This window comes from Mesoplodon bidens (assembly GCF_964165515.1).
Source record: "Mesoplodon bidens genome assembly, chromosome: 2".
Lineage (NCBI taxonomy): Eukaryota > Metazoa > Chordata > Mammalia > Artiodactyla > Ziphiidae > Mesoplodon > Mesoplodon bidens.
The window spans coordinates 170528861-170551051 of NC_138177.1; the positions used below are offsets into that span (position 1 = coordinate 170528861).

Below are 22191 nucleotides of genomic sequence, written 5' to 3' on the forward strand. Positions count from 1 at the left end.
GAGCCTCTTATCAGGAAAGGAGGGATAGGGTGTATCCATGACCGTGCTGGGTTGTTTACCTGTATTATTTTATTCACGCCATGGGGTATATGCCCATTTTACAGATGAGACTCACAAATACAAAGGAAACATATTTCCTAGGAAATGATGGAGCTGGAATTCAGTCCCAGACCTGTGAGGCCTCAGACCTGTATTCTTTCTTTACTGATTCTGCTGTGCGCACAGAGGTCACAGAGCAGCCCACGAGTATGGTTTGCCAACCTCCTTTCCCCCAAGGCTGCTTGATATTGTTCTCCAGGCCAGGCGAGACCTGTCCGAGTCCTGATGAACACAGTAGTTGGGGTCACCTCATGTCGTAGTGACCGAGAGCTTCCCCACAAGGCAGATCCTGGCATCCCCTCTCCCCGGGCTCACTCCCGGAAACCGGTCTGGGTACGGCGCCTCACTTATGGGCCTTGATACCTGGGACTCTGGTACCTGGAAACTCCCGAAGAGGCAGGAAGTAGGTGAGTGGGTGACCAAAATATGCAGGAGTGTGGGCCAGTGCATTCTTGGGCTTAAGGCCAGGCTGGTTTCAGCGCCCCTAAGACAAAGGGGTCAGCCGGCAGGCCTCAGGAGGGAGCTGGAGCTGGTAGGGATTGGAGCACACAAGAGGGCCCCTGCTGTCCAGGCTGGCCTGGGGAGCGGCTTCTCTAGGAGAAGAAGGACAATTCAGAGGCCAGTAAGGACTGTGTCAGCTGGCCAGGCAGGACAGCTATTACCATCAGCTTGCAGTGTGACCTTGGGCAAGCCACTTCTTTCTGTGAACTGTGAGTTTACTCTGGCGCCCTCAGAGGAAATCCAGGCAGATCTGTAGCAGGTGGGTTGAACTGGGCCAAGTGCCACCGTGGCGTGTTCTGGCTGCCTGCTGGCTGGAGGGGGGTGACCTCAGCTGCATGAGACACAGATGCCTCTCCCAAAAGACACTCTGCCATCCACCCAAGCTGCCAGCTTGGGCTGTCTTCGTAGGCTTTGGGGAGACAAGAGTGTCCTCACTTCATCAGAGGAAAGATACAGCTTGACCCGTCACCCCTTAGGCTGGGCCTTGCCTTAGGCTTTCCAGCTTGTGCTTTTAGCACAGACTGTTCTGCCATCTGGAATACCTCCCAGTCCTTCAAGACTTTTGTCAAACCTGCTTCTCCCGTTATGCCTTCTGTGGATACCCAAGGGCCTCTCCGGGCTTGAGCTACAGTTATATTTTGTATACTTGTCATATTTACTACATTTTATATTCTAAGATTAATCATGCAAAAAAAAAATTGATGCCTGCTTGTTGTAACAATTCAAGTAACACAGATTCCATAAAGAAAAAATTAGTGGTTTCCCTTTCTTCTCCTCCTGACACCAGTCTCCCTGAGAAATACAAATAGAATCATTCCAGTAGCATTAAATTTGTCCATGTCAGTGACTTGGCAGTTAATCATGGCACCCTGTGACATCTCTTCTATTTTCATTTTGATCTGTTTTTCCAATATTTACTGTCTAATGTAGTTTCATCTTCCTGTACACATTGGAAATTCTACAGACAAGCTCTGCATCTGAAATGCTTTCTATCCAATATCACGCCTGCAGAAGCAGGCCTTTCTTTTTCTTTCATGCTTGGGGAGTGGTGAGATGGACTGACTGATAAATTGATCCAAGGATGGGAGTGGGTATCCAGGGCTTCTTAGGGGTGGCTGGACTGCTTCAGATCTACCTCTGGTTTTCCAAGCCAACCTGCAGAAGAGGAAAGGGAAGCAGAGAGAGCTTAGGCCTTTGCTCTGGCCTCAGCCACTCACTGGTGTGACCTTGGACCGGTTACCCAGCTTCTTGCCTATAAATTGCACCCACTGGTGGAAACGGCTGTGACAAGATACACACATGCAGCCATACCCACACACAGAGGAAGTAGCTCATTTTCTCCGGGAGGCTTAAAAATGCGTGGGTTCAGGGCTTCCGTGGTGGCACAGTGGTTGAGAGTCTGCCTGCCGCTGCAGGGGACGCGGGTTCGTGCCCCGGTCTGGGAAGATCCCACATGCCGCGGAGCGCCTGGGCCCGTGAGCCACGGCCACTTAGCCTGCGCGTCCGGAGCCTGTGCTCCGCAATGGGAGAGGCCACAACAGTGAGAGACCCGCGTACCGGAAAAAAAAAAAAAAAGCGTGGGTTCAAATTCCGGCGTGCCGCCCATTAACTCTGCCTCCATAGGCGAGTTCCTTCGTCTCCCTGGACCTCATTTTCCTTCTGTATGAAACGGAGTGAGCCTATCCACCTCAGGGTGTCAGTGTGGTGATGAAAAGATCCCAGCACACAGCCTAACGGGCAGTAGTCACCAGTAAATGGGAATGATCTTATCATGATTTTTTTCTTCTACAGAAAAAGGCACTGCCTGATCAGCTCCCCCTCTGACCCTCACCGGATGGGGCTCCTGAGGCCTGTGACTGTCAGAATTGTGTCTGTGGTTTTATCTAAAACAAACGCTGGTCCTGCCCTGATGTGGAGTTGGGGCCCCACAGGTTCCTGGCCAGCCGGTCTGGCTGCAGCACGGGTGGGGGGTGGGGGCGGTGGCAGTGCCACAGAATCCCAGGAGCCCCCAGCTCTGTAGCCTCCCAGCTGCTGGAGCGTTTGTTTCCTCCCCAGGACTGATGTGGGCAGTGGTGTTCCAATCAAAACTCCCAGAGGAAGAAGCGGGCTGATTAAATCGTATGCTATCTTTCCTCTCTGGGACTTTGGGAAAGTGACTGAGGAAGTTTCTGGAATTTGGGGTCCCTAAAAGGAAGTACCCAGGCAGTTGGGAGTCCTATCATCTGGTCCTGGGCTGCCAAATCGTTTCCAGACCACTGGGGCCCTGGAAGTGCCACCGTCTCAAAAATGTGGCCCCCTGCTGGGTCCTGGATCCCACCCTGTCCATTCCTCCTAGGTTGCTCCCTACTCTGAAAAGTAAGCACGGTCGGGGGTGTCTTAAAGGAAACCAAGCTTTTCCTCAGGAGAAAATTAACTGTGCCTGACTTCACCCTGACACCCAGCCTCCTCCCTCAGGCTGAAGTGATGGATGCCTTTCTCTGTGGCACACCCAGACACGCCTTCATTCATTCTCTCAACAGTTACATACTGTCCACTAACTGTGGGCCAGCATCCCTAGGTGCCTAGGATCCTGTGAGGAATAACAGTCTTTTTTGTGTGTGGAACTTACATTCTCACAGGGGAGACAGACAATAAACAAATAAATGAGTTAATAGATACCACGGTTGTGAACAGTTAGGGCCTTGAAAAAATCAAGTAGGATGCAGGGCCAGAGAAGGGAGAGGTCATGGTAGCCACGGTGATCCGGAAGGATGGGCCTGCAGAGAAGGGGACATTTGAGCAGAAGCTTGAATTAAGGGAGAGAACAGACCACAAGGATGGGAGGGGAAGAGTGCGGCCGGCAGGAGGAACAGTGAGCACGGTGGCCCTGGGGTAGGAGCATGGAATCGAGAGGGGAGGAACAGAAGACAGGCCAGAGCTGGCAGCCAGGAGGTGGCAGGGCCCAGGTCATCCAGGACAGTGTCTCTCAACGTTTTTTAATGACTGCTTCCTCCCTAAAATTTTAATACCACGGATATACTGTATGCTTGTTTCTGTACTGTATGTATGCATAAAAAGAATAAGGTGTTTCTGGGGACTTCCCTGGCGGTCCAGTGGTTAAGACCCCACACTTCCACTGCAGAGGGCATGGGTTCAATCCCTGGTCGGGGAACTAAGATGGTGCATGCGGTGCAGTGCGGCCAAAAAAAAAAAGAGTAAGATGTTTCTGCCATCCAAGAACTAATTCTCTCCCCGCCTTTAGGAGCAATATTGCCCCAGTTGAGAATGCATGCTATAGGGCCTTCTAGGCAATTTGAAGGAATGTGTATACTCCAGTGCCTATTTGAACTGAAAGTATTCAAGACAACAGCTCTATAAACTACCCCCAGGGTTCCACTTGGATGTTTAATAAACATCTCAAACTTAAAACATCTAAAACCGAACTGCTTACGCCAGTCCCCGAGCCTACCTCCATCCCCAGTTTCTGCATCTTAGCACCCCCTTGCTCAGGCTGAGGAAGCCTGGCAGCATCTTGACTCCTGTTTCTCTCACGTTCCCCCTGCTTCTCACCCCTTCTGTGCTGTCACCCTGGCCCAAGCCCCCCACCATCACTCTATCGCTCACCTGGTCTGTTGCAGCGGCCTCTTAACTGGCCATCTTGCTTCGGCTCCTGTCCCCCAAGGAGCCTGCCAGGTAGTAGGTGCCCTGTGAGTGAAGAGGAAGGAGAGGGGGTGGAGAATGTGCCATGGGTTGTCCCGATGGGCACAGGAGCCAGAGGGCGGCGGTGGGGCAGTGGAGGAGCTTTACCTGCTCCTGGGGCTCCTGCCCAGCCAGCGTCAGCATGAGAAGCTGGGGTGAACGAGGGGGAGGACACATGCTAACCCCTGGTGGGGCTCCCACTCCTGTCTCTTCCTGCCCCGCCTGCCTCACTTCCTCCCCGTGCAAGCCTCCAGCAGTACCGGGCTCATCACCCTCTCATCCCCCAGATAGGGCGTCCTTCCTCATCAGAAGCAGATCCTGAGCTCTGTTCTTTCATCAAGCGTCGCTGAGGGCCGCCGTGTGCCCGCCGGTGCTGGGGGAACAGGGGCGACTAGGACGTGGACTAGTGAGCGAGGCAGCCCCAGCACAGCCCGCACTGCCACTCCACATGCAAGTCATCCTTCATCCCCAGGGCTCCGGCAGGGAGTTCCAGGCCTCCCCCTGCCATCCTCTCCAGGCCCCCTGGACTTTGTCCTTATAGCAGTCACCCCACGTGTAATCAGATGCCTTGCGATGCTCGCACTGCTGTCCGCCTGGCCGCCAGGCTGGCCCCGTGCGGGCAGACCCGTGGCCGCGGTGCCTGCTGCCTCCCCACACCCAGCCCGGCAGCCTTCAAACCTGCAGAACTGACAAAACATCTGTGGGAAAACAAGCGGAGGTAACAGCCAGGGTGTGGAGCTGAGAGGAAGGAAGTTTGACCTTGACAGTGAAGGAGAGAGGGAGGCGATGCATTCCCCCTCCTCTCAGCGGTCATATGGGGCTTGTGTACAGGTGTCGGGAAACGGGGGTTCCACCTGGAACTCTCTGCAATCAACACAGCCGGGCTGTTCCTTGGGAGTCTTTCTTTGGGCCTCTTATCTTGGTGGCCTTGGGGCCATGGAGGAGGGAGATGCTAGGCCCTTTCGTGGGCCAGAGCACACAGAACACGCCTCCCCTGACACTGGCCTGGCACTTCAGGGTCATGGCCAGAGTCAGATGCTGCTTCTGGAGCCTGGTGAGCAGTGATGATTCTTCAAAAGCCTAGGTGATATAGCTGATTCACTTTGTTATACAGCAGAAACTAACACACCATCATAAAGCGATTATACTCCAATAAAGATGTGGAAAAGAAAGAAAGAGAGAGAGAGAGGGAGGGAGAGAAAGAGAGAGAGGGAGAGAGGGAGGGAGGGAGGGAAAGAGAGAGAGAAAGAAAGAAAAAGGAAAGAGAAAGAAAAAGAAGGAAAAGGAAGGAAGGAAGGAAAGAAAGAAAGCCTAGCTGCTGGGGGGCGGGTGTTGTCACAGAAACGAGGCCCCTGGGAGGGGTTTTGCTTTCCCTCATGTTGTGCTTCCTGAGTCTGAGAAGCAGGGCGAAGTTCAGCTCTCCCCACGTCTGCCCTCCCCCTCCAGAAGGCTCTTCTCATGCTCCAGGAGGACACTCGGGTGTTTCCAGGGCTCAGCAGTGGCTGCCTGTGGTCTCCAGGGCTGTGTGTGCCCTCCACAGACCCTCGGCACGCAGGCCCCTGGACCTCTGTCTCTGTATCTCCCTTCAACTAGCCCCAGGCTTGTCCCCTCCCCTGTTGAGGGCTGTCACCCTGACTGCAGCAAGACGGGGGCTGCTGCTCTCTGACCATTGACACCCGTGATGCTGTTCATGGTAAGAACTGGGGGGCACAGGAGCTCTCGGGAGATGAGGGGCTGATGGGAAAGCTAATTCGGCTGGTCAGGAAGTGACTCCAGCCCTCCTGAAACAGGCTACACCGAACATTGCTTTTCTCCCGTGCCCTGTTATGCTTCCTTGCTTTTCCTCATACTGTCCACTGCCCCCAAACCCAGTACCCTTTCCCCTCATTTCTACCTGGTGGGTAACTTTTCATCTTTCAGAACCAGCTCAAATTGTAGAACATCCTCTGGAGAAACGCCCCACCCCCAACCCCTCCCCACTCCACCAAAGGGCGTGACTTTTCTCTGGGTTCCAGAACCATTTGCGTTAGTCAAAGCACTGTCTTGTCTTGAGGTCATATCTTTGCATGTATGTGTCACCATTTGACCACGAGCTCCCTGGAGGCAGGAGCGGGTCTTACTCGTGTCCATAAAACCTAGTGGCCAGCCCAGTGCCTGGCACCCAGTAGGTGCTCAGTGTTGAGGCCCTTCGTGAATGAACCTCTCAGGAGAAGCTTCATAGGCAAGATGGCCTCTGAGGGGCCTTGAAGGCTGAGTGGGGTTTGACAGTATCCTATGCAGAAGGCCAGGGGGAGCTTTTTCTTCATGTGTTTACTTGTTTGTTACTTGTGTCCTCACACTGGAAAGGAAGCTCCGTGGAGACAGGGACGTTGTCTTTTGTGTCCCCAAAGCTGGTACAGAGCCTAACACAGAGCGAGCAGCTAGTACCCACTTAGTGAATGAATGGATAAAGCTCTGCCGGAAAAGGAAGCAAAGGAAGGGGTTTCGGGGTCCAGGAGGGATGAGAATGAAATGAGGAAAAGTGGCCAGAGCAGTGAGGAGTTCTCCAAGGCGGGCGGGAGCGGAGGGAACCAGGGGCCCAGCGGGCTGGGGGTCTGGAGCAGGGCTCTGAGAGAAAGGCAGATCCTCTGTGCCCTGGCTGCAGACGGGACACTGCTCCCACTTGTGCCCGTGCAGGAGCGTGGCCTCAGCAGGTGGCATCCCGGCCAGGGCACCAAGGACAAGGAGAAGGGACAGAGGCTCCCGGGTGTCCCGGTGTCAGGGACTGAGATGCTGCTTGTGGGGGATGGGAAGGGACATGGCAAAGGGCCTCTGAGTCAGCTCTGTCTGATGAACATGGCCGGCCCCTCTGAGGAAGAAGTGGAGAGTCAGTTTGTAATGAACGAGGCCTTAAAGCTTCCACCCAAGCCCTGTCTTTAGCACAAGAAAGGTTCTCTGGGATCTGGAAAAAAAACCAGACAGGTCTCTGTCCCACACACCGGGTGAGGGTGTCTGGGTCACACGCTAGCCAGCAGGGAAAGCAGAATGTCCTCCCGTTGGGTGGCCCGTGCTGCCAGGTCAGGGACACGTCTGAGAATCCATCCAACAGAGGGGGAGAAGCACAGTCTCCTCTCCTTAGCTGTGCTCAGTGGATGCGGAGCCCTCCAGTCTGCCCACGGCGGTCAGATGCCCACCGTGGCGGCTCCTCACCTGCACTGACAGGCCCAAGGCCCAGCTCTTGTCACAGCTGAGAACACCCAGGCTCCAAGAGGGACTCGCCCAGGGCCACACTGTGCAAATGGGGGTGTGTTGCAAACTGCTTTCCCTTGTCGTTCCAGAAAACTCCACGGCCAGTGTGAGTGAGGCAGAAAGGAAGGCCCAGGTATACTACCGTGCATGTATGAACGAAAGCAGAATTGAGGAGCTCAAGGCCAAACCCCTGATGGAGCTGATCGAGAAGGTGAACCCCTGTACCACATCTCCTCCTGCCCCTGCCCCTTTCCCCCATCTCCTCCTGCCCCTGCCCCCTACCCCCATCTCCTCCTGCCCCTGCCCCCTGCCCCCCATCTCCTGCCCCTGCCCCCTACCCCCCATCTCCTGCCCCTGCCCCCTGCCCCCCATCTCCTGCCCCTGCCCCCTGCCCCCATCTCCTGCCCCTGCGCCCTGCCCCCATCTCCTCCTGCCCCTGCCCCCTGCCCCCCATCTCCTGCCCCTGCCCCCTACCCCCATCTCCTCCTGCCCCTGCCCCCTACCCCCCATCTCCTCCTGCCCCTGCCCCCCATCTCCTGCCCCTGCTCCCTGCCTCCCATCTCTTCCAGCCCCTGCCCCCTGCCCCCTGCCCCCCATCTCCTGCCCCTGCCACCAGCCTTTGCCCCTGGCTTCTGCCCCAGCTCTCAGCTGCCATCAGGGCCCAGCCACCTCACACCTCCAGCCACCTCGACCAGCTGGATCATGGAGTCTGTCTGTCTGCTGGCGTGTGTCAGGTTGTCTGAGTGTGTATGTGTGTGTGTGCGTGCACATCTCTGTGTAGTTGGGAATGTCTGTATGTATTTGTGTGGGGCTGTCTGTCACATGTATGTGTCTCTGGGCATGTTGTGAGCGGGACAAGGGCCCTATTTAGAGGGAAGATGTTTCTCTACGTTGCTGCTTCCATTTCCTCGGGGCATGTTTGTGTGTGAGGAGGGTTGTGTTCTGGAAGGACCAACAGAAAGTCTGGGATCAGAAGCAGAGCCCTCCCCATGAGGAGGGCCACGCTGACCCGGGCCCCCCGTCACCCTGAGCAGAATGAGTCTTCTTCTTCCTGGGCACCTTCCAGTCAGCCTTGGATGGACTTGGGGGTCGGGGGGGCGCCCAAGGCTGGCCACACTGCCCAGTGCACACAGAAGGGTGGCTGTGGGTGTTTTCAGGGGAACTGCTGCTCCCCAGAGGCCCGCCTCCTAGGTGGGCTCAGGGGAGGCACTGCAGCAGGGTGGGGAGCTGTGGGCATCTGGGACGGGACAGCCCCTCCCTGCTGGCACAGGCCCCACATGCCAGCACGTGCCCAACCAGGGAAGACTGAGGAGATGAAAAGCATCCCACCTCGGAGAGAAACTCTGGTAGACCTTAACTCACCAACCTTTTAAAGAATAAGGACCCTTTTTTTTATAGGCACAACTGAATTTCTGCTTTAATAGGAATTACATTCATGTGATTGAGTACGCAAAAGTGAACAGAGTACATACAGGAAAATTCTCTTTCCCATCCCCATCCCCAGCTACCTAGGGAGCAGCCACCGTATGTTTTCATGACTGGTCAGAAACCCCTCATGAAGACAGACCAGGGACTTCCCTGGCGGTCCAGTGGTTAGGACTCTGTGCTTCCACTGCAGGGGGCGTGGGTTCAACCCCTGGTCAGAGAACTAAGATCCCACAAGCTGCACAGCATGGCACGTCCAAAAGAAAAAGAGAGAGAGAGAGAGGAAGGAGGGAAAGGAGGGATGGAGGGAAGAAGAGAGAGAGAGAGAGAGAGAGAGAGGAAAGAAGAAGGGAAAGGAGGGAGGGAGGGAGGAAGAGAGAGAGAGAGGGAGGAAGGAAGGGAGGGGAGGGGAGGGGGGAGGGAAGGAGGAAGGGAGAGAGGGGGAGGGCCTTTTCATTTACTCCTGAGGCTCAGAGAGGTCAGAGGACTGCAGAGGGTCACAGAGCAAGTCAGCCGCAGAGTCAGAATCCACACCCGGTCTCCCCCGACCCCGCCTCATCCCCTCCCCGGCCCCCCCTCCCTCCCCACAGCTCGGGGGCTGGAACATCACAGGGCCCTGGGACAAGGACAACTTCCAGGGCACGCTGCAGGTGGTGACATCCCACTACCGCACCTCGCCCTTCTTCTCCGTCTACGTCAGCGCCGACTCTAAGAACTCCAGCAGCAATGTGATCCAGGTGAGGGGCCTGGAGGCCGGGGGAGAGGGCCGGGCCTGACCTCAGGGCCTGTTTTGTGTTTAGCAAGTGGACCTGCCCTTGGGCGACAGGCTTCTGGTTTCTAAGCTTGCTTATTTCTGGAGGCTCCCAACTGTGAGATTTTTGCAGGAAAGTTGTGAAAGGGCAGGCTTGCCTTCCTTGGGTATGTTGGGGTCACTGCAGCACAGGTGAATCTTTGGGGTTCTGATTGGTTACTGTGGGTCCCAGGAGTGATGTCAAGTCCTGGGCACAGCTGGAGTCACCTCCCGGTCACCTCAGCTCAGTCTCTGGCCTTTGTGGCTCTGCTCGGAATAGCTTTGAGTCTACCTCTACCTGCCAGAGCCTGCCCCAGACTGAGTATCAGCACACCCAGGGGACCCCAGCCCTGGTCTGCTCACCCTCAGAGGCAGAAGCAAGAAACCCAGGTTGGGGGTCCTGAAGGCTAAGTTCCCACCCACCTCTGCCACTAACTCACTGCGTAACCATGGGCAAGTGCCTCAACCTCTCTGAGATGCAATTTCCTTATCAGTCAAATGAACTATAGCAATACCTACTCTAGGTATGTCAAGGTGTGGCCCAAGGCTCTGATAGGAGCTATCAGGGACTGACCCTCCCTACCTGCCCAGCACCCAACAAGGCCCTCACTGGCACTCTCTCCTTGAATCCTCATTCCAGCTCTTCGGGTTAGATAGTTCCCCTATTTTCCAGGTAAAGAACCTGAGGATCAGAAAGGTTTGGCAACCTGACCAAGGTGACACAGCCGTGAGTGGCCCTGGACTGCTTACCACCTTGGGAAGTGTTTAATGAAGCAGAAGTGCTCCGCCGAGCCTAGAAGGAGTTTAAAGAGGAGGGTGGTTCTGTCTGACCTTCAGAAGGGCCCCAAATCCCCGCGGCTGACCACATGTGTGGGAAGGAATGTAGCCCGACATGTGTCTGTCCCCTCGCTGGGGGGCCCATCCCAGGGGTGGCCTCGGCTACCAGCTTGTGCTCCTGCCAGGGCCTGAGCTGCTCCTCCATTGCCACATGCCTGCGGAGACTGCGTGCAGGCGTGTGTGCGCAGGTGTGCGTGCGCAACGGGAGATCCCTTCTCACCCCCGCCTTTCTCTTCAGGTGGACCAGTCTGGCCTGGGCTTACCCTCGAGGGATTATTACCTGAACAAAACCGAGAATGAGAAGGTAGGTGTGCCTCTTCAGAGAGTGGCTCCCGCCTAGACCACCTCTCTCCATGGTTCGTCCCCCTCGGTGTTCCCTCAGTGTACACACCTCTGCGGGTCTTTGAAGCTAGAGGAATATAGAGGTGTCCCTTACCTGGCAGTCCCTGGCAGGGGAGGGGTATCATTTGTCCCCATTCTAGAGTAAGGCTCTTCCATATTCAGGCACCGTGGGCACAAGGGACAGGTGTCATTTGTCCCCATTCTAGAGCGAGGCAGTGATAATGCCCACCGCCTTACATACACATCACCTCTGGCCTTCCCAGTAACCCTGCAGGTACTGAACATCTCTGAACTTCATTCGCCTTATGTGTCACATGGGCATTATTTTTACCTGGCCTGTTACAGCGGAAATAAGGCTCAGAGATGCTAAGTGACCTTATCAAGGTCACACAGCTAGTCGTCAGTGGTGAGGCTGAGATTCTCCAGATCCGCTAACTCCAAAGCCCACACCTTTCCACCCCCCTGGCTGCCTCCCGTGATGTCCCAGGGAGACCTGGCCTGAGGTTCGTTGACTGTCCATTCATGATTCCACCCACTTGTATTGAGCAAGTGCCTACCAAGTGCCTGATGCTAGGGAGATAGTGGTGAATAAGACCAACTTGGTCCCTGCCCCATGGGGCTTCGAGTCTGGGAGGGGAGGCAGATGTTAAGTAACTAACCACCTGATTAGAGGCATGATGATAAATTGTGAGAAGGGAAGGGTGAGCTGAGAAAGTAACCTGGAGACCTAATTCAAATTTGGGGGCCTGGTAGCGCAGGGTGGATCAGAAGTGCGTTCCAAGAACTGAGCAATGCAATGTCCCTCTTGGTGGCTTCCATGGGGTGAGCGTCCAGGAGGGAGGATGGGCTGCGACAGCAGGGACCAACCCACCTGGGGACCTTTGTGGGCTTTATCCTGAGGGCCATGGGGAACCAGTGAAGGGAGGCACTGCCAAAACCTTTCTTGAAGCTGGTTTCTAGTGGGTGTCCTGGGTGAAACCCCCCAGCGCCCTGGCTCCCTGCGCGGGGCTGCAGCTGGCCTGCCCCGCCCTGCCCCCCTTGTCCAGTGGGCACTGGGTAGCAGCCACTGACGGATGGGGGGTGCTGGGTCCCACAGGTGCTGACGGGATACCTGAACTACATGGTCCAGCTGGGAAAGCTGCTGGGCGGAGGGGACGAGGACACCATCCGGCCCCAGATGCAGCAGATCCTGGACTTTGAGACAGCGCTGGCCAACATCACCATCCCCCAGGAGAAGCGCCGGGACGAGGAGCTCCTCTACCACAAAGTGACAGCGGCCGAACTGCAGGTAGCTGAGCCCTGCTGACGCGGAGGCCGAGGCAGCACAGGAGTCAGGATGGAGGGCACTGGACTGGGGTGTTTACCCCCCCTTCACCAGACCCTCAGAACAACCCCGTGAAGCAGGGATGGTTGTTGTCCCCAATTCACAGACGGAACTGAGGCTTAGAGAATTAGAGTTGCCTGCTGAAGGCCACACAGCCAGAGACCAGCCAAAGCCAGCCTCTTGCCCTACGCCAGGCTGCTTTTCTGCAACCGCAGCTACCTGGGGAGACTCTGTGGTCGTGATAATATTGGCTCACATTGACTGGGCATTTCCAGTCTCTGAAACTCAAGTACATCAAGCCTGGTGCACAGCCAATAAACGTGAAGGTTGGGTTCTGATGTCACCTCCCTTTTCCTAGCCAGGAGGTTAGGTGATGTGCTCAAGGCCTCTAGGCTCCTAAGTGGCAGGGCATCTGGGACCTGGACTCAGGCTTGGCTCACTGGAGCTCTGCTTTTGACCACGACCCCTGGTGACCTCCTGGAGCTGTTACAGGGTCAGGGTCAGAACTGTGACACTCTCTGCCCTGGGTGTACCCATCTGAGAAGTCCATGTCTCTTCTGTAGGTCAGCCTCTACCAAAGCCTGGCCCCTGGTGGCTGCTTGGGACTTGCAGGTAGTGAGTTGATTGCCTGCCAGTTCCTTCTTTCCAGTTCGTGGCATGTTGGTGTCCAGCCTTCCCCCAGGCTCTGGGGTCGCAGAGGAATCAGCAGAATGGCCTTACTCAATCTTCCTGTTTCCTGCCATCGCCCAGGAATGCTCGGCTAGGCCGTGCTTCCCCGCTCGGAAGGATGTCCAGGCCACCTGTGTTGAGGCTTCACTCTTCCTCTGCCTGGCCGAGTCCTGCCCATCCATTAGAGTTTGGCTCATTTCTGCGCTTTAGGGAAGAACACCTAGGTCCCTACCCCTTTTTCTCTCTCCATCCCTCCCTCCAACAGGTGTCTATAGGGCTCCCCTGGGGCCTTGCCCTTGACGTGCTTCCAGGCGAGTAAGGGACACCAGCGAGGAAACAAGCTCAATCTCATTGCCGAGTGCTTTGGGCAAAAGAAGCAGGGCACTGGGGCCAGGGGCAGAGCTAAGTCAGGGAGGGTGAGTCTAATGAATAAGTGAGCAAGAGCCGGGCTGACTGAGTGTCTCAGGCAGAGGTGCAGCCCACACAAAGGCTGGGGATGAGGGCAAGAGAGCCTGGCCTCCTTCTGGGTGCCAGCTGCCCTTTAGGTCCCCAGAGAAGCTGGCATCAGAGGAAGTGGTGCCGAGTGGATTGTTATGGAGGTCAGCAGCCTGTGCTGGGCACCATCTGGCACTGTTTTTCCGCTCCGAGGCCAGGAAGTCGAGGGAGATGCTGTTTGTGCAACATGATTTGGTTTGCTCCAGCTGCCCAGTTCTCAGCCCAGAAGGGCTCCAGCAGTCCCTCTCCCCCCTGCAGTGGCCACAAAGGCAACTGACAGCCCAAGACTGGCCGAGAAAGCACAGTAGCCCTGGGCACATCTGCCCCAGCGTGGCTTCCAGGCTCTGCCCCCAGATGTCTTTTCACCATTGCTTTTGCTCTATTCTTCCAAGCAAGCAAGGAAAGGCTTTTCCTCCCTCCCAGCTACAGAGTTCCCAGGGTGGGGAGGATTTTAGCAGAGGCAGCAGCCTGGAGTTGTGTGAGTCCTGGGCTTGGAGTCAGAAGACTGCTCTGGCCCAGCCCCACCGTGAGCCTTGGACAAGTTACATAACCCCCTCTTTGAGCCTTGGTTTCCTTCCTTGTAAAATGGGCTTTGCTTGCTCATTTACACCTGCTCCGTTGCAGAACACAGAGACAAATTAGGGACAGCCCCTGCCCTCATAAGGGGCAGTGGGTCTTAACTTTAAGTCACAGAATTCTTTGAGGACAGGTTGAAAACGGTGGCGCGTCTCCCAGAAGAAATGGGCATGGTTATGTATAAAAAAATTATGTCTAGTGTTTAAAGAAGTCCTGGACCCCTGAAGCCTGGTGTCCTGGATGAGAATCGGCCTGCCCTGCCCATGGGGTTGCATGACGGTGAGATAAGGCAAAGGATGAGATCTCATCTTGTAAACTGACATGCAATTCGAACATATTACAGTAATCGATCTTAGTATCATTTCTGTGTCATCAGTGATGACAGCCCACGTCGCCAGCCCTAAACCAGTTTGATTCATTCCACCCTTGGACAGAGAATGTCTTTTTGTTCCCTGGTATCTGGAAATTTGGTTTTCTTCCCAGACGCCAGGAGGCTCAGGGAAAGGCGCCCCAGCCTTCCACAGTGTGGTTCTAGGAATACACGGCGGTTCCAGGCAAGCCCCCAGCAGCAGAGTCTGAATTCAGACGCATGTATCAAACATCCTTCTGTTGCTTCTCTAGGGGCTTGAGGACCTTCCTGTTCCTTTCTAGGACCTTCCACACCAAAAGTTGATTGGGAATGAGCCCCATCCTCTGGTCTAAATTCTTCAGCTGAGATAGAGCCTGGGAGCATCCTCTTTCCTCTCTCACTTTGCAAGCCTACTTGAGCTGGGTGCTTGGTGACCAGCAGTGCTCTCTGGCTGCGGGTGTGGAAAATAGAGCTCATCTGTGTGCCCCAAAGGCTTTGAGTCACAAGTGGAATGTCCTGGTTGGTTAAAACAGCTGTCTCCATGGAGATGGACCCAGGCACTTGGGTTTAAGTTAGGTGTTCACTAAATCAGTAAAGATTGAAAATGTGAAAATCCTGGTATTCAACACATCCTGTTTCAGAGTTGTGGGAATTTACCTGCACAGAGCACCTGCTCTCCCAAAAGGAACAGGCTTGTGTTAAGTATACAGGGATTTATCATCAGCTGTATCTGTACCCTGATCAGAGAGTTCCAATCACCTGCAGCTTATGAAGCTCTTGTTAATTGTATATAACAGCGACATTTTGTAAACTTGGCCATTTTCCCAGGGGGCTTTGCCAGCAGGTCATACTGTCAGGTGGCTCTAAGTGTTGAGCCCTGTTTGACCATCTCACCTGGACACCTTCAAGTTTTGCAGCCACAGAAATTTGATGGGGAGCCCCAGAGGTCACCTGCTTAAGGAGCTCCTGCCAGGAAGAGAAGGAGGAATGGACAAGCTAGGGGAAAAAAGAAGCTCGATTTATTGTATAAGCTGTCCCGAGAGGCACAGAGTAGCCCACCCTTGGCAGGGATTTTTTTTTTAATTTATTTTTATTTTATCTGTGGCTGCGTCAGCTTTATTTATTTATTTTTTGGCTGTGTTGGGTCTTCGTTTCTGCGCGAGGGCTTTCTCCAGTTGCAGCGAGCGGGGGCCACTCTTTATCGCGGTGCGCGAGCCTCTCACTGTCGCGGCCTCTCGTTGCGGAGCACAGGCTCCAGACGCGCAGGCTCAGTAGTTGTGGCTCACGGGCCCAGTTGCTCCACGGCATGTGGGATCCTCCCAGACCAGGGCTCGAACCCGTATCCCCTGCATTGGCAGGTGGACTCTCAACCACTGCGCCACCAGGGAAGCCCCTTGGCAGGGATTTTTGTCTCCATTTGAGAGAAAGGCTGCAAAGTGACTTGAGGTCCAGAGCTGGTTCATGATGGGGACCCCAATCTAGGTCTTCTCCAAAACAGGGCTCTTCCCAGCTCATCTTGGTGCCAGGCAGATGGGGATGTACTGGGGCCCACTGGGCACAGCTCTTCCCAACTCTGTGGGTAGTTTGCAATCGGTCATGGTGGGAATGCAAATTATCCACCATCACTGAGAGGCAGTTGTTAAATGTTTACCAGCACACCACTGCCCATGGGACCTTTGAGGTCCTTGTTCCCCAGCAGCTGAGCTGCACTTTAAAACCAGAGAGACTGTCAAGTGGGAGGTTCTTATGGCTGCCTCTGTCACTGAGGACATTATAAGTATTTACCAGCAGGTTATAGATTCATCGATGTCACAGATTGATTTTACGTTCTTAATTGATCTTCCTGTATGAAGGCCATTTATAAGGCATCTCTCACTTCCTTTATTTGTCTTACATTTTGCCCGTTTTCAAGGGAACAAAGAACAGAATTTGGAATCAGTCCCAGGACCACTCTTGGGAGGCTTTGAGCAATGATTACAATAGCTAATCAATGATTATAATAGCTAACATTGATTGCTTGCTAAATGCCAGATACCATTGACATTACAGGCATTTTTGCTGTAACACAGTATATGCAGTCCTGAAAAACCTTACATCCTGTAAAACTACAGGACTGAAAAGAACTAAAAACAACAGAACATATGGGGAAAATAGGACTAGAGCAGTCCATTCAAAAGTTGTGTAACTTGAGGACATTATGCTAAGTTAAATAAGCCAGTCACACAAGGACAAATAGACTGCATGGTCCCACTTAGATGAGGTACATAGAGTAGTCAGGTTCACAGACAGAAAGTAGAATGGTGTTTGTCTAGGGCTGAGGGAGGGGGATGGGGGAGTTATTGTTTAATAGATTCAGAGTTTCCGTTTTGCAAGATGAAATCTGTGGATGGATGGTGGTGATGGTTGCACAACGTGAATATATTATACTTAATGCCACTGAACTGTACACTTAAACATGGCTAAGATGGTAAATTTTATGTTACCATAATTTTTGTTAAAGTTGTGCCACTTGGTCATCAAAACACTCACAAGACAGTAATTGGAACCTTGAGAAATAGCTTGCATGGCTGGAGGCTGCCTGGTGGGAAATGGAACTCCTGACTGTGGACACGGAGACCCCGAAGATAGACAGATGGGAGCTCTATGCAGTGGGGCTGCCGTTAGGCGGGCCAAGGGCAAGTGCAGCCCTCTGGGAGCTGAGAGTTATGCAAAGTGGCATGTGCCTCTGTGGGGAGGGTTGTGTGCAGGTGCTCCTTTTAAATTATCTTAAAATAGAGCTGACTGGCTTCCTGTGTGGGCATCGGCTGAGCTGTGGGCTTTTCCTCTCTGATAACCTCTTCCTGAGGTTATCATCCTATGCTTGCTTTTCCAGATCCCATGCCTGAGAAAGACCTGCTGTGGACCAGAGAATTCCATACATTGTACTGCTGTTATTCTTGTAGTTACCAATCATACAGAAGACTGATCATATAGAATCTAGTTGATGTTACAGGACCACATGTTGAGTAGAACAGACAGGATTACTTGTTTAATTCTCACACTAACCCTGTGGAGTGGGTTTTATGATGATGATGAGCCTCACTTTTCAGATGAGATCCCGAGGCACAGAGGGGCTCATCCACTTACTCCAGGTCACACAGCTAGTAAGCGTATGAACCCAGGCAGTTGGCTCCAGATTCTACACACATCCATTACAGACCCCTCTGAGGCTCAGTTTCTTCATCAGTAAAATGGGGATAATGGTACCTACCACCTAGGCTTGTCATGAGGTCCAACTGAGAGAAGATGTGTGTCACTGATGGTGGCACCTGGCACTGGAGGGGCTTGACCAACAGTGGCTGCCGCTGCTGTCACTGTGTCTCCTCTTATTCCATTTCAAGTTACAGTTTGGTGTTTGGTGCCTTACAGTTCTATGTACAGCATCTCTGACAACAGTCAGCCAGCCTGGGTTTGACATCTGCCCAGTGCACTGTCAGCCAGCGCCCAGCTCTTTGCTTTGTCCGCGGTGAGGGCTCGATGGCGCCTTCTTCAGAAGAGCGACCTAGAGTCCTGGGCTCTGAGGAGAAGCAGCCCAGCCAGAGTCACGCTGTCTGCTTCCCTTCCAGGCCTTGGCGCCCGCCATCAACTGGTTGCCCTTCCTCAACACCATCTTCTACCCCGTGGAGATCAACGAATCCGAGCCTATAGTCGTCTATGACAAAGAGTACCTGAGCCAGGTCTCCACCCTCATCAACATCACAGACAAATGGTAAGGGCACCCGGCCGCCTGGGATGGGCCTCTCGTGGGCAGCCTCTTGGTCACACATGGCCCCTCTCCTCAGCCAGGACGGGGGCCACACTGACTAGGAACATGGGCCCTGGGCTGGCTTCTATGAGAGGCTGCAGGGTACCCAGGCTCCTCCGCCCGCCAGCTTGGTAGCCTTGGGCATGTTTCTTTCCCTTTTTTGGGTTCATTTTCCTCATCCACAAAATGGGGATACAAATACAGAGAACTGAGTGAAATAATCTGTGTGAAGTATTTTAACACAGTGCCTGACACTGAATGGGACTCAGTAAATGTTAGGTAATAATTTAGTTAATATTTATGATTTTTAAAAAATATTTATTTAGTAGGCTTCCCTGGTGGCACAGTGGTTAGGAGTCCGCCTGCCAGTGGAGGGGGACGTGGGTTTGAGCCCTTGTCCGGGAAGATACCACATGCCACAGAGCAACTAGGCCTGTGCGCCACAACTACTGAGCCTGCGCACTAGAGCCCGCGAGCCACAACCACTGAGCCCGTGTGCCACAACTCTTGAAGCCCACCCGCCTAGAGCCTGTGCTCCTCAACAAGAGAAGCCACCACAATGAGAAGCCCGTGCCCCACAATGAAGAGTAGCCCCCGCTCGCCGCAACTAGAGAAAGCCCACGCACAGCAATGAAGACCCAATGCAGCCAAAAATAATAAATAATTTTTTAAAATTAATTAATTAATTATTTAGTTGGCTGCGTCAGGTCTTAGTTGCGGCACACGGGCTCTCTAGTTGTGGTGTGCAGGCTCTAGAGCGTGCAGGCTTAGTTGCCCCCCAGCATGTGGAATCTTAGTTCCCCAACCAGGGATTGAACCTGCATCCCCTGCATTGGAAGGCAGATTCTTAACCACTGGACCACCAGGGAAGTCCTGTGATTTTTTAATTGTAGAGATTTGTTGCAGAAATGTTTTTAACTACAGAAAAAAATTGAAATTACCCAAAACACTCATGTTGATCTTATGGGATGTGTATGTGTGTTTGTAGAGAGAAGCAGGTATGTGAGAGAGAGAGAGAGAGATGGATTTTCTAATACATGGTTCCTTTCTTCGCCATCATTGTGACCACGTGTACAGTCTGCCTTTCCCTTGACCTTTACCATAAGCACCTTCCCCATGTCATCCCCAGACCCTCTGCAGGTCTCATTTTTCATGGCTACATAATATTCCATCAAGTATAAATATGATTATTTACTCACCGTTCCCCACTTGTCAGACTTTCAGGTTGGTTCCAGTTTGAGGCTGGATGTTCACCATAGTGAACACTATATCTATGTGTGAAGGTGACTTGTTTGCAGAGGTGACACCAGCCACAGATAGTTCTCTGTGCCCTGGGGGTGGGGGCAGTGAGAGCTCTCATTCATGGAGACATTGGCCAGGCTGGCCAGAGCTTCCTTTCCTGCCCCTCCGATTCTTAGGCCCCCTTTCCCACCTTTGGCCTTCTGGCTGGGTCTTCCCCAAGCATTGGAAATGGCCGCTCCTTCCCTTCTTCAGCCCAGTACCACACAGCATCCAGGGTGCATCTCCATGAGCGCCCCCTAGAGGCCAGTAGGGGGAATGCCGTTGTGCATCCAGCCTGGGGCACTTCTGAGCCTGTCTGTCTGTCATCCTCTTGCCCCAGCCTGCTGAACAACTACATGATCTGGAACCTGGTGCGGAAAACAAGCTCCTTCCTCGATCAGCGCTTTCAGGATGCCGACGAGAAGTTCATGGAAGTCATGTACGGGACCAAGAAGGTGAGCACCTGCTGTGCGCCAGGCCCTAGAACTCGCGAGGGAGGTAGATGACAGGCAGAGGATGAAGAGGGCCACTGGGGATCCACCGTGGTGTCCCTGGGCGCACAGGAGGGGACCTAAGCCAGCCAGGGGTGGGCAGAAGTTTCCAGGAAGAGGTGATTACACCGTCTTCAAGTGTAAACAGGGCTCTCCGTGATTTAGCTAATTCACAGCAGAAGGTGGCTTCTGGTCTTTCCCTTCCGACTCCTTCTCGATGGTGATGGTGATAAGGTTCCCTTGTGTCACTCATGTGACTGTCACATCCCTGCAAGGTGGGTATGGTCATCAGCCCCCTCTCACACAGGGCCCCCCCAGTAATACTACTTCTTCACCATAAATGTAAGACCCTTGGAGCAGCCCCTGACCCACGGTAAGTACAACACGAGTGTCCACTGACAAGACACTGTTATCCTCCCAAGCCCCAGACCAGGTGGTTTCCACCAGCTTTATTTTATTTTATTTTATCTTTTAGTATTTATTTATTTATTTATCTTTATTTGGCTGCGCCGGGTCTTAGTTGAGGCACGCGGGATCTTCGTTTTTTTAGTTGCGGCATGTGGGCTTCTTAGTTGCGGCACACATGTGGGATCTAGTTCCCCGACCAGGGATCAAACCCGGGCCCCCTGCACTGGGAGCCCGGAGTCTTAACCACTGGACCACCAGGGAAGTCCCTTCACCAGCTTTAAATGCCCCACTGTGACCCCTGCCCTCCAGCTACTTCCACCTCCCCAAGGAAGTGGAGGTCATTGTGTCGTTCACACGGCCAGCTAGTGCGCATTCACTGACGCCCTGCCACCATGTGCCAGACTCTGAGCCCAGTATGGAGACACTGAGATGGGGTCTGTGCCCCAGGCCCCCACATCTGCTGAGGGGGCTGAGAGAAACCGATCAGTCCTCACGTGCTGAGGGGATACACCAAGCCGGGACCCCTGCAGGCAGCTAGGAGGTGCCCCAGCCACAGAGCAGTGGAGGCCGGAGTGCCAAGCCCCCCTACCCCGGCACACCCTGCCCACGCCCAGGACCGCAGCTAGCAAGACCCCAGAGGGCGAGCAGAGCTGGCGCCAGGTGGACTGTGCTCCTGCAGCCCCTCCCAGAGTCCAGGGGACTGAGCAGAGCCGGATGAGGACTGGCAGAGAATGGCAGGATGTGGGCCCCAGAGTCGATCGTGGGGAAGGTTCTGTCTCTCCCTCCCCTTGTACACCCACCTCTGGCAGGAAGGGGACAGAGGGAGAGGGAGGCTGGGAACAATCCCTGCTCCTGACAAGAGGGGCTTGCTCAGCCACGAAGGCCACCCTGGGCCTCCAGAGAAGGGCCAGGGGAAGAGCTGGCTGCCCTGCCCTCCTTCCTGCCCCACCTGCTCCTATCTTGGACCAGCCCTGGGTGAGGGCCTGGGTCACAGACGCGACAAGGCAAGGGACTCTGTCCCCTGAACACGTGGTCTCCCAGGAGATTTTATACAGGGGGGGCCCGACCAGGACCCGGGATGGTAGTTACAGAGACGGCTCTGTGTCGGGGGCACACACCTCCATCATCCCTTTACCCCCACCCCGGGTTACAGATGAGGAAACCGAGGCTCAGCGAGGTAAGGGGTTTCCCTAGTCGCCCAGCAAGGAAGCAGCCAAGCTCAAGTTCAAACCCGGGTCTGGATGACTACAACTTTTGACACTGTGGGCTACTCACTATTAGTGATAATAGATAAACTGTACCATTACTGGATGTTTACCTTTTATAGGCATGATCTCACCAAGCTCCTGCAAGACTTCTGCGTGTTGGAAACTGTTGTCATCATCTCATTTTACAGATGAGGCAGCTGAGGCTCAGTGAGGGGAAGGGACTTGTTCAGTCACGCAGCTTGTAAGTGGAGTGGCTCTCAAACCCAGCACATCTGATTCCACAGCCCGTGCCCCTGAGCCCTGCACCACTCAGCCTCTACTCTGCAGGAACCAAAAGTTAAAAATGAGTTTCCTGGTGGTTGCCAGGGGCAGCAGGTGGGGAGAGGAGAGTGGGGAGTTGTTGAACGGGCGGAGAGTTTCAGATTTGCAAGATGAAAAGTGCTGGAGATTGGTTGCACAGCCAGTAGATATAACACTACTGGACTGTATACTTAGAGTTCCCCGGATCAGGCTCAACGTGCAGCTGCTGCGCTGACTAACGAGGTGCTGAGAGCTGGTGGGACACAGGAAGGCCTTGGCAGAAGCAAGGGCAGCTGGCAGACCCTGGACGTGGGAGGCTCTGAGCTGGGGCTCACTAGATGCCCTGGGGCTGAAGGGGGAAGACACTGCTCGTCTGGTTCTCATTCTCTGGCCCTCCCCACTCCCC

The 22191-nt window shown here is 54.1% G+C and overlaps 1 protein-coding gene across 2 annotated transcripts in view; it reads left to right on the top strand.

Annotated features, from left to right (window-relative positions):
• ECE1 (endothelin converting enzyme 1) overlaps positions 1–22191 on the top strand; it is a 114666-nt gene that overhangs the window by 75971 nt on the left and 16504 nt on the right. For both annotated transcript variants that reach the window (XM_081214613.1, XM_081214614.1), the window contains exons 5-10: positions 7596–7717; positions 9522–9668; positions 10797–10862; positions 11997–12188; positions 17919–18061; positions 19719–19833. In XM_081214613.1, coding sequence (XP_081070739.1) covers positions 7596–7717; positions 9522–9668; positions 10797–10862; positions 11997–12188; positions 17919–18061; positions 19719–19833 — 785 coding nt within the window. The remainder of the gene's footprint in view (positions 1–7595; positions 7718–9521; positions 9669–10796; positions 10863–11996; positions 12189–17918; positions 18062–19718; positions 19834–22191) is intronic.